This window comes from Procambarus clarkii, chromosome 13 (genome assembly GCF_040958095.1).
Source record: "Procambarus clarkii isolate CNS0578487 chromosome 13, FALCON_Pclarkii_2.0, whole genome shotgun sequence".
Taxonomy (NCBI): domain Eukaryota; kingdom Metazoa; phylum Arthropoda; class Malacostraca; order Decapoda; family Cambaridae; genus Procambarus; species Procambarus clarkii.
In genome coordinates, this window is record NC_091162.1 from 24,624,592 (window position 1) to 24,636,981 (window position 12,390).

At 45.4% G+C, this 12,390-nt stretch overlaps 1 protein-coding gene across 7 annotated transcripts in view; it reads left to right on the plus strand.

Moving 5' to 3' along the window:
• LOC123757263 (protein FAM151B) overlaps positions 1-12,390 on the plus strand; it is a 72,171-nt gene that overhangs the window by 21,390 nt on the left and 38,391 nt on the right. For all 7 annotated transcript variants that reach the window (XM_045740792.2, XM_045740796.2, XM_069323807.1 and 4 more), the window contains one exon: positions 4,789-4,878. In XM_045740792.2, coding sequence (XP_045596748.2) covers positions 4,789-4,878 — 90 coding nt within the window. The remainder of the gene's footprint in view (positions 1-4,788; positions 4,879-12,390) is intronic.

Sequence of the window (12,390 nt, forward strand, 5' to 3'; positions counted from 1 at the left end):
CCCCGGTCCCTTCCCTGTTTACCCTTGCTTCCCCTCCCTACCCGACTTCCGGCTCCCAAACGTCTGAGGGTTTCAGAGTTGGAGCAGGGTTTATTTCGTAATCAGACTTGAGCAGCTTAGTGTGCTGCCCTGTACAGGTTGGGGACGGAGGCATTCAAGCCGGTTCCTCCTGCCAAGGCTTCTGGGTCCTACCAGGAGGCTCCTTTCTTTTGTCTTTTCCCTGGACTCTGCATTTTCTTCAGGGGTAGTGGGTATGGAGGACGGCTCTGCCCCAGGTCCCGACTTGCGGGATCCTTGGGCTGGGGAGGAGTTGACCTGGGGGGCTTGGGCCCCCTTTGACCTCGTTTGTGTGTTGGTGCCCTCTTTGTGGGGCTTGTTGTTGCACGGGGAGGGCTTTTCTTACCTTCCCTCCCTGTATGAGTATGATTTGGGATCGGCTCCTACCCGGGGCTTGGTTCAGGGTTTCCTTGGGTTCCTCGGCTCCCTCTTTCTGGAGGTTTTCTGCCTCTCGTATCTCACCTAAGGTGGTTTGGGACGCGCTTGCTGCTTTACTCCTGGGAGACCCAGATTCTGGCTCCGTGATGGATCCGTCCTCATTTGAATTTGGTTCTTCTTCCCTGTATTGGGAGCATTTGGAGGTTCCAGTGTCTTCCTGGCTGGCCGCACGCTTGATTGATGAAAAACGTCTACCATTCTGCAGGTTTACCTGGGGGCGAGTTTGAGCATCTTAATCCGTGCTTATTTGCCTTTTGCTTCCATTGACCTTATGCAGCTGCACGTGCAGGTTCTTACCCTTTCGGCGTCCTTGGTTGCTGAGGATTTGCGCGCCCGTGGGCATTTGGCCTTGGTTTTGCATTTCTTTTCGAGCTGTTTTCTACCTGTCTTGAGAAGGATGTGAAAGCGTTGAGTGCTGGGCCTTTGTCTGGTGCGATGACATCGGCGGCTTGGGTCATGTTGTTTGCGGCTATTCTCAAGGAGGCGGTGTCTCTGTTCTTTGCTTCTTACCTTGTGTGTAGTCAGGCTGTGCTTGCTTTCATTGGAATCCGCTTGGGCCCCTGGCTCTTAGGTTTTCATCACTGTTTTGTCCGTGCGGAGACTGCAGTCACTCGGTTTCTGCAGGCAGCTTCGTCTATTTGTCATCCCATGTCGGACTTGTTGGTTCTCTGTGGTGGCCCTTCTCAGCCTTCTCGGATGGGTCATGCCACGGCTCGGGGTTCTGCTGGTTGAGATGGGCCCATTGATCACGGTTTCTGAGCTGACGTTTCCTTCAGAGCCATTATCGTCTGGTAGGCGCAGTGATCGCTCTATTCGTCGGTTGGCTTCTTGTAAGGAACATTGGCCTTTTTGCAGTTCGCTCTGCTCACGCTTGGTCCCAGGATTTGTGGGCATTTCGGGTCGTCTCCACCATCCTGTGGTGGCGTTGGGCGGCTCTTCCTTCTTCGGGGAGGGGGGGGGGGGAGGGGCTTGCGGGGCAGGCTTCTTCCCCTGCGCTCCGTCAGATCATCTCGGAGTGGGTGCACTTGTGCACGGAGTGGGTGGGTGCGTGGTTGAAATGACCCGGTCCCTCAGGTAGGTTTCCCGCCTGTTTCCAGTGCGAAACGGGACTGTGTAGATCTGCGGTTCATTCTGGACTTGTCCAGTCTGAATCCCCAGATTCCTTGCCCCTCCTTTTGGATGATCACTCTGTTTCAGGTCCGCTTTCTTTTAGAGCCTTCGGCTTTGTTGTCTCTACCTCGGGAGTCATTGCAGCAGCTGCAGGGCCCGCCTTTAGCTGTTTTTTTTTGGGGGGGGGGGGGGGGATTCTTGGGTCACTCAGTGGCTGTTCGAGCAGTTGTGCGGAGTTTGGCCTACGCTGTGCTAGTCGGGTCTGGCTTTTGACATAAGTGTTCTTTATTCATGTGGTATTGGTAAGTTTGTTATTCCATTTGACCCTTGTGTGCATATATCCCTTTAAAGCAATCTATTGCGAACAAATTGATACCAAAATGAACGACATAACATGAAAATTGAGGCGATAAAACTGAAAAGAGTATTCACATTTTTGTGTGGGTGTTGTGGGTGTGTGGATGGGTGCTTGCTCACTGGTAACACTTGGCAGATTTTTGGGTTTGCCATGGGTGGCATGCTAGGCCTTTTGCCCTTATATGCACATCCCTTTAGAGAATTCTATTGCGAACAATCTAACACCCGCCCGGAGGATTTCGCCCGGGCATGACGCAGCATTGCGTCATCCGTTTACTGTCGGTAATGCCGGGGATGACGCAGCATTGCGTCATCCACTTTAAATAATCGCCAAAAATCAGGTTTTTATTCGATTTTTTTGGGACTGGTTTTAAAATGCACGCCGATGTCTTCCCATTTTCTTTGTTGAGCCTCGTGGCCCTCAGGCGGCTTGGCACATGCCGTGGGCCCATTGTTTTCGCTCCACTGTTGTGACCAATGTCGCCTCCTCTCGCATCTCAAACGTGTGAACATTTCGGCTATTTTCCGTGGCTATATTTCTTACTGCGGCTTTAGAAACTATTTACGCTTACTCCACGATGGATAGTGATCATGAACAAGGCCCTTCCAGGAAGAAAATTGCGAAAGAAAGGCTTGAAAAGGGCGGGAATTGGGAGTGTAGCTGGAAGGCGTCTGAGCGCTCACTAGCGGCTAAAGCGTGGCCCGTCTTCAACTCGTCGGCGGTTGGAGCGTGACCAGGTTTTTTATTTTATATGCTAATGTTCCTCTAGAGAATTCTTTTGCGAACCCATTGAGACCAAAATGAAAGACCTAGGACGAAAATTGAGGTGACCAGAGTGAAAATAGTGAAAACATTTTATCGCGTTTGCGCGCTCCTGGGTAACTCGTTTGCACTTTCTCTGTTTGCTGCGGGAAATTAGCCGGGCTTTTGGAGTTTATATGCATTTAGTGCTGCAGAGAATTCTATTGCGAACACAATGATACAAAATTTAATCTCGTAGGACGAGAATTAAGGTGACAAAGTAGAAGAGAGTATACACTTTTCAGAATTTACGCGCGCTCCCGTGACACCCTGGGTCCCATATCGCACAGTTGAGGGGTGGCGCGCGGGGTACGCCAAAGTGTTGATACTAAAATCAACACCGTAACACGAAAATTGAGATGATAAAACTTTAAAGGGTATACATATTTTAGTGCGGGTGCGCGCTCACGGGGAAATGCTCGGCTGACCTTGGGGTGGGCAAGGCAGTGTGTTAACAAGGTTATCACGGGTCATCATGTCCCAGCACGTCATGGCCCAGCTACAGTAGTTAGGTGTAGTAGTTGGCCTTCCTGGATGTCTGGTTGGTTTGGGCTCCCAGTCAGTCCATATATCAACTGGCTAGGATCTGGCTCTTCCCCAGCTGACTGAGTTTGGGTTCTTGGTAAACTAGTGGAAATTCAATTTGGTTCCATCCTAGGTTTGGACTTGACTGGGCCATGTTTTGGATTCTCAGTAGGTTTCACTTTACCTTCTCCAGTAGCCATGCTCCTTTTTTTGGCTTCGCCGCTGTTTAGTGTTGGATCAGTGTTGAACAGTTGTTGATTAGGTACATTCCGTTAAGCACACAGTTTTTGCGTGTGTGAGTCTAGCATGGGAGAGTTTTCACCCATGTGATGTACCCTGAGGAGGATTATGATTCTTCTGAGCTGTATGCTCCAGCTTCATTTGGACTGCATACTAGTGGTTTATTGCCTAAACCGAGGAGGGGGTCACTTCGATCCTTCTCCCTGTGTAGCTGAAGCTGCACATAGTTCATATTTTGGATTTTCTGGGTTTGGTTCTCCGTGCTGTTGTTTCTCAGGGCGTTTCCAGTGTTCTCGTGGACAGGCTCTTTTGTTTCTATCCCTTTTCCACAACATGGACTACCAATGATGTGTCCTTCCGTAAGCTTTGCGAAAAGTTCAGATGTCCCAATGTGGATCTCATTTGTATTGGCATGGAATTGGGGCCTTCCCTCCCATATGGCTTCATTCCCCAATTGCAAGGCTCTTCTTGTGGATGCCTTTTGGCTGGACTGTTCAAAGTGGTAGTTCCTTTATGTTTTTTCCCCAGGTTCAGCTATTTCTCTTGGTCCTTGCTAAATTGGAATTTTACAAGGGCAAGGTGGTCCTTCTGGTTCCTTGGTTTCCAGTTCGTCTTGCTTTGTGTCTGAACCCGGAGGATTTTCTGCGCCTCCACCACCTGAAAAATTTTCAGTAAAGATAAATGTTGAAAATTTCAAGGCTAATTCTGTTTGGGTATGTAGATTTAAGGCATCATTAACAAGAAAATTTGTAGTGAGGTATTAAATGCAAAAGTTGGAAGTGAAATGTTTTATAGTAAATAACTTAACAGTCTTTACAGATATTACTGTTAGTTGATATTTTACCTGTAATTACAATACATAATAATGGTAAGTGTGTTCTTATTTAAAGTTATTTTTATGTGATTACAGTACAGGATGTTTAATTTTTTCCCCACAAAGGGCAAAGTTGGCCATATTTAGTGCAAAGGCCATAGGAGCATTGTACTCATGAACCAGTTCATTCTTGAGTCTCTAGTTACTACCACACACCCAGTGAGACCGAAGGTTTGTTTCTCATTTAATTGGACTTTTGTAAACCTGCTTGGTTTTAAAGCCAGTGAGGCTATTGTTATATAAATATAATTAAATATGAATACCTCCCTTCTCAGGAATTGGCAAACCTGTACTACCTAGAAGCATAACTCTGCCTCACTGTGTGCCTATTGTATAAAGTTTGTACTCATTAATATGACCAGTAATGAAGTATGGTAATCTTCAGGAAGGGAAGAAGAAAGGAGCCAAGTTAGACTTCAAAGATCTAAGTATTGTGCAGCAAAGCCTTGAGCTGCTCAAGAGTCACATAAAACAGGTGAGTGGTTAATACATTTTGCTTTGGTAAGAACAAATATTTTTGCAGGAAGTTGATTAGATATATTTAGTTACTGAAAGAAAAATTACTGAACCCTTGCCTTCCACATACCATTCTCAGATGTTTGGCCCATAGTATCCCTATCATCCTAAATGATTTATCCATGGTGTGCATATCATTCTCAGATGTTTGATCCATGGTGAACATTTCAACTTCAAATATTCAACCCATGATACATATGCCATCCTTAGATGTTCAACCCATGGTATGCATACCATTCTCAGATATTTGACCCATGTTACACGTACCATCCTGAGATTCTTCATCATGATGATTCATCCTGAGATGATTTTTGTTACACTGCAACATTTGAAACTCCTATGGGTTCATGGAGTTGCCAATCAGTGCCTGAGACCTGCAGTAAACATCTGGGTAGCCTGCCATGCCCACAGACAACTGGTTGAAGAATGAGGCTGTAGCCCCTAATCTGGTAGTGCAGTTTTTAAGCATATATCACCTATACATAATGAAAGTAATGTTGAACTGGTTGCAAATGGGCCAGTAAGTGACTGATAATTCTGATAGTGCTTGGCAGCCTGCCTTGTGTTTAAAAAAGTTGTAATAACCTTACTGAGAACTCATCATTCACTACACACACACACACACAGTAAGTGACATAATATTTTGGACATATTCCTATGCTTAGTGCATGGCTTTCAACAATGTAGGCATACAAAAAAAAAAATCTGGAGGGGCTTCCTTGTTGCTAGCAAACTCGATAGCTCCATCCACTTTGAATCACACCAGACCCTTGCGAGTCATTTTAAGCCAGAGGTCAAAACCTGGCATACTCTAGAGCACTGGTTCCCAAATTGGGGGCCATTTTGCATTATGTAGGGGGACTTAACACTTTAGAGCGCGCGGCACTCGTGAAAAAAAAAAGCGCCTTGTGCGCGCGGCGTTCTGGGCGCTCAAGCGTAAACACAAAAAAGTGTATAATCTCTTCACGCTCCTAACATCAATTCTCGAGCTACGTTTTTCATTTTGGTATCAATGCGTTGGCAATAAAATTCTCTACAAGATCATATGCATAAAATGTCACCAAAGCATTTGCTGTCCCACCACGAAGTAAATAAACACGAAGATGACTCGCCGTGACACCCAAACAGGAAGTAAATGTTCATACTCTTTCGTTTGTTGCCAGCCTCACAGTCATCCTACAGCGCTCATTTTGATATCACTGAACTCGCAATAAAATTCCCCACCCAGACATATGCCTATCAATGTCTAATTATGGTATCGGGTGACCCGCACGAGTGTGGGAACTGGGCGAAGCGTTAGCCGTGATTTCAGCAGCGACGACACTGGTGTGATGCAGCGCTTTGAATGTTTATACTTATTTCACTGTCCTGACATTATTTCTGGAGCTACGTATTTCATTTTTATAGCAATGTGTTCGCAATAGAAAGTTCTATAAGAACATGGGTAAAATTGGCCAACAGAGCGTCAAATAAATTTGCGGCGAATAAAATCTTACGCGTGTTTGTACCCGTGAGCGTAAAAAGTTTTTACTTTGCTCATGTTTTTCAAGTTTATACTTGTTTTTTTTTGGTTTGTATAGTGTTCGGAATAAAATTCTCTACACAGACATATGCATATAAATGTAGAATCATGATCGCGGCCAACACAAGAGTGTGTGGAGTGGGCGATTACCCTCGTTGTCACCAACTCGATAGTCTCTCCTCTAAGTTACAATACATTGCCGTTTTCTCAAATAGGCACTGTGCCTATTAGAGAAAACGAAAATTTAATGGCAAACATATTCATACAAACCCCAAGTCGATCAAGTAGTATATACCCACTATAACACGGACCGTAAATTTACGTTGTGATCCGACAAGCGCTTATCTAAACCACCCGTAAATCCAAGTGAAGATCTCAGAAAAGTGTTAAATTAAGGCAGGGGCACATGTTATGATACCAGAGGATACCAGAGAGGGCCTTTTACTGAGTGTAGGGACCATTAATATGATTAAGATTAGTGCACAAGGTTAATATGAAAAAGGGGTAATGATTGTAAAGAGTTTGGAACCACTTTTATAGAGGCACAGGGAGCTTGAGGTTGCTAGATTACTCACCCCCAAGAAAAGGCCACCAGAAAGGCGGAGCAAAACAAAACAGACAATAGCAAGAAGGTAAACAGAACACAGAAAGCGAGATTCCAAAATAATCCTGCCAGTTGTTATGCAGTTCTCTTGTTGGTAGTGGGTGCAAGCCCTCAGGTATCAGCATTTTACTTCTTGCTCTCCTCATTCTGCTAGTGCTCTTTGAGTACTGTATAGAGCACCACTTGGTTTCCGAACCCCTTGGGGACGAGACCCGTCGGTTAACATGCAGGAACATCCTGCCAGCCAGCCTGCAGGAACATCCTGCCAGCCAGCCTGCAGGAACATCCTGCCTGCCAGCCAGTCAGCCAGTCAGCCAGTCAGCCAGTCAGCCAGTCAGCCAGTCAGCCAGTCAGTCAGTCAGTCAGTTAGTCAGTGGGCAAACTGGACCATCTCCCACCCACCACCACAGGCCGGCGTGACACTTGGCGGACCCCTTCCTACCCGAACTTTGTTCGGGTAGCATGACTCCCCAACCCCAATCGGGAAACTGGAAGTTTCAGGTAACTAAAGTTCGGAAACCAAGTGGTGCTCTGTACCAGGTTTTCAGATAAGTAATGAACATCCTTTGTCCTGTCTTGCGAGGGCCCATTTGCTTGTGTACTCATTCTTAGTTTAGTGTTTGCTTAATGTGCATGTGCTTTATGCCTCACTTCTTATGTGGACTGTTTAACAGTTCACCTTGAGCATCATGTGTCTTAGAGTTGACATATTGGTGCTCGCTGGTGTTGCCTCTGACCAGCCACGGTTAATTTCCCTGGTGGGTTTGGGTGCCTCTAGCTGAGAGATAATCATCTTCAGGAGGGAGCCTCACCCTTGTGATTTCAGAACTAAAAGATAAGAGGATCCAGTGCCTATTGAGATGCACACAGCATGCTGACAGGCTCGATCACCAAGATCGTGCAGTGTAGTGGTAGCTGCAATAAGAATGTGGTCGTAGTGTCCTGGGGGTCACTGGTAAAGCTGCAGATCTAGTGACAATTGAGACACAGGCTGCATGTGGACATGCTCAATCACCAGGGCTATAAGAGGTGATGTAAGCAAAAGAGTGTTGTGTAGTACAGTACTGACACGAGGCCTGACAGCTGGGTGGACAGCGCTTCAGATTCGTAGTCCTGAGGTTCCAGGTTCGATCCCCAGTGGAGGCGGAGACAAATGGACAAAATGTTTCTTTCACCCTGATGCCCCTGTTACCTAGCAATAAATAGGTAAATGGGAGTTAGACAGCTGCTACTGGCTGCTTCCTGGAGGGGTGAAACAAAAAGGAGGCCTGGTCGAGGACCGGGCCGTGGGGACGCTAAGCCCCGAAATCGTCTCAAGATAGTACAGCTGCGTCGAAGACTGAGAAAAGCATGATGGCAGTTAGTCGGATTAGTCAGGGCATGCGGGAGCTCTTGTTGGATCTGTATTGCCCTGACCGGGAAAAAGAATCTGCCGAGCAGGCTGTACTGTAGGTCCTGCATGATGTAGCGGGTGTAGCAGATGTTGAACTCTGTACATGTACAGGGAAGCCCCATGGGGGATCTCTGTAGTGCATAACTACAGAGAAAAAATGAGGGACATACCAGAGAGGAGGAGAGGCAGCTGGTACTAACTCAAAGTAGAAACCAACAGCCAGGAAACATGACCCAGGGCAACACAGGACTGAAGAGGATCAGGGACATCGACTAAATAACTGGCTGCCAAGACCCTGTTAGACTGCCAAAACTCACAAGATATAATAGAATATATTATTCTAGATTATCAAGAATATGTTATAATATATAATGCTGCAAAAATGTATCACGATAAAGCACCTAAATTAATGGAATTGTCAAAAAGCTCTCCAAATGTACTCCCTAGAAAGGAGATGAGAGAAAGATATCCAATAATATACACATGGAAAATACTGGAGGGCCAGGTCCCAAATCTACGCAGTAAAATAACAGCATACTGGATTGAATGATATGGAAGAAAATACAGAATAGAACCAGTGAAGAGCAGGGGGTGCCATAGGCACAATCAGAGAACACTGTATAAACATCAGAGGTCCACGATTGTTCAACATCCTCCCAGCGAGTATAAGAAATATTGCTGGAACAAACATGGACATGTACCTTCAAGAGAAAACTAGATAATTTTCTTAAAGAAGTGCCAGACCAACTGGGTTGTGGTGGGTATGTGGGCCTATGGGCCGCTCCAAGGTACAGTCTGTTGGACCAAAATAACTTGGTCCAACAAGTTTTTAAGCTCGACTTGACCACAAGTCAAGCCTGGCCCTGGGCTGGGCTTTGGGAGTAGAAGAATTTCCAGAACCCCATCCAGGTACAAGTGCAGCATACTTGCGAACATCTTGGGCTTGGGAGTAGACCGCAGGCTGGCTAGCCTAGGTGATACAACAGACAACCTGAGAAATATGAGCCTTGGAATTGGGGGCCCCAAGGAGGCCAGATCAACCCATAGAGCATCAACCAAACCTGATCCTGTGGCATGTAAGCAGCAACGAACTATTGCCACCAGACACAACAAATGTCATTTGCCCCCTGGCTGGATGACCCAAGCATCAATGTCTAAAAGACCCTTCTGGAAGCCTGCTAACTCTTTCTTCGCCAGAAAATAAGGAGATGGCTGCAGATGAAGAAAATGCCCGCTGAGGCCTAAAGAGCAGAAACCCTGCCTCTGAAAAAGAGTATGATGCTCACCAACCAGACAAATGGAGGCAAGAGCCAGCAAAAACACTGGCCTTAAAAAGGTATCCTGGACCAAACAGGCAGACATGAACATAGAGAAAATTTTGACTGTTCAGAGACCAAGACAGCTCTGGGGTAGCATAAGCATGACAGAGGTTAACCCTTTAACTGTGCAACGCGCCTGCAGGCCAGGCTTCAGGTGCGCAATGCACCTCTCTGGGTGTTTTTATTTTTTACGTTCCATTCAAAACTCTCGCAGCTACATGGGGTTCACATCAACTTCCTCAGGGCTCTTGTAAACAGACACCATATTTAAAAAAATCATGGTCCACATTGCCGGGTGTCAGAGCCTCAGTAGTGAGTGAGCAACCAAGGCTGGCGCTCGCAGCATGAGCGCACAGCACTGCTGTCCAGCGTGTGACCACAGCATCGCCTAATATTGTCAAAATATATATATAATCTGTTTTATTTAGCCATGATAGTATTATAGAAGAGCCCGAGTGTGATAATGACTGGTTACAATGTTCAAATATCAGTGATTCAATGCTGTTCACGATGTTCACAGAGCTAGCCACAGCACCACAGCATTATTTCGTCCATCTAGGAATCTTCAAACGACTTTTTAGGTTCCTTTTCAAAATAAACTTGTGATCAATTATTTATTTACAGGTATTAGTGACCAGGATTGTGGTTATAATTAGCGTTGTGCGTAGGAAGGAGGAATTTTGGTGAGGGAGGGAGGAAGGGAGAGAATTGAGGTAACCTCACTGTGTGGCAGTAACTCTTGTTTTGCTCACCATACTAGCTTCGTGGTTCGCTATGGGGACCACACATGTACATGGGTATATACAGTGTGTATATAGTGTAATAACAGCACCAGGAGTATGTTGTGAGGAGCTATTTTGGTGAGGGAGGTGATGTCGTAAATGTGGCGTCGTCTGCTGTCTGCCGTGTGATTTGTTATGCAGTGTATGGTGGCCACTGTACTGTTTGGACACAATACCGGCTTACTTGCATAGTTCTGGTAAATAAAACATGTAGATAGGTATATATAACATGTGTAAATAGTGTAATAAATACAATAACAGTATGGTGGGAGGAACAATGTTGGCGAGTAAGATGTTGGAGTGAGGGAGGGCTGGCTGGGTGTGGCTGCTCACACTCACGGTGTTCTGAGTGTGTTGATGGTGAATGTATATAGTGTGTGACAGTGTATAGTGTGTGTACGTATGTTGTAAATATACATAAATTAACATGAAACATTGGTGTGAATAACTGTATGTTTTGGAGGAGTAATGTTGGTGAATACAATGTTGGAGGAGTGAGGGAGACTGGCTGGGTGTGACAGCTCACACTGGCGGTGTTCTGAATGTGTTGATGGTGAATGTATATAGTGTGTGACAGTGTATAGTGTGTAAATAGATTGTATATATACATAAATTAGCATGATACATTGTAAATATGTGCAACATATGTGTACACAAGTGTCATGCACGTAACTGTGTCCTCGGACAGTACGGATGTTTTACTGCCATAATATTGTGTGCGTGTTCATTATACATAGGATAAGCACATAAAAACAAACAAAATGTATTTGGAACTGTGCGCAAAAAATAAACAAAAATATATTCGCGGCATCTCGCGCGCCCCGCCCCGGGCGCCCCACTGGTCCCGGGAGCTTACGGCACGGGCGAACGGGGAATGATGACGTCACGCGCCAACTTACGGACCCCATAGCAGCCAAAGTAAGTACAAGTTCAAAATTTTTTTGACATACCCATACTGGAGGAAGGGTTTTTGACACTTTAAAAAAATAAAAGATTTTTTTTTCAAAAGAATTTATTTCCTGCGCACTGGGGGGTGTCATATTTATAGGTCGTGCAGTTAAAGGACTGCCTTGGTATAGATACCAGGCCAGAAGAGTCAGAAAACAAGGCTGAGCTGGTTTTGAAGGAATCAGAAGGAACACCCTCTCCGAGAATAACTCCAGTCTAGAATCTGGATTAAGAACTGAACCATGTGAAAGAGGTAAATACACCCCTCCCTACCTTGACCAGTCCAGTCAAAAGCATCTACCACGAGAGCCTTGCAATTGAAAAATGGAGCTCGTTAGGAAAGAAGATGCCAGTGCCACATCGACGCGAAGATATCCATCTTGGAGAGACTGAACATCTCGTAGAGCCACTGGAAAGACATAAAATCGATGATCCCCTTTGTGAAAATGGGACGAAACCAACACAAACAGGCCACTAGAATGTTGGACAGGCCCTGAACGTGGACCACATTGAGACTCCAGAAGACGAGCCAACCATAGCATTTGGTACCATGGGGTAGGACCAAAGAGAGACCACATGGTTCAGGCATAGAATCACCAGGAAGCAGCAGGAGTGTAGCCAGATTATGGAGCCTGGGGTAGTCGTGCTTGATATAGTGCTTGACACACGGTTAGGTTAAGGTTGGTTAGGTTAGTTTAAAACACTATTATTCACAAGCATTTGAAATACGAAATTCTTAAAAACTTGAATATTCCCTTGAATTTGATATTAAAGAAAACCTTGGTCTTAGAGCTTATCTAAGAAAATTACAATTTCTGTTTTAAACCCTGCATATTTTTATTTCATAATTATGTCGAATGGTGATAGAATGAAGATTTGTTGTTGTGATGTAATCATTGTATA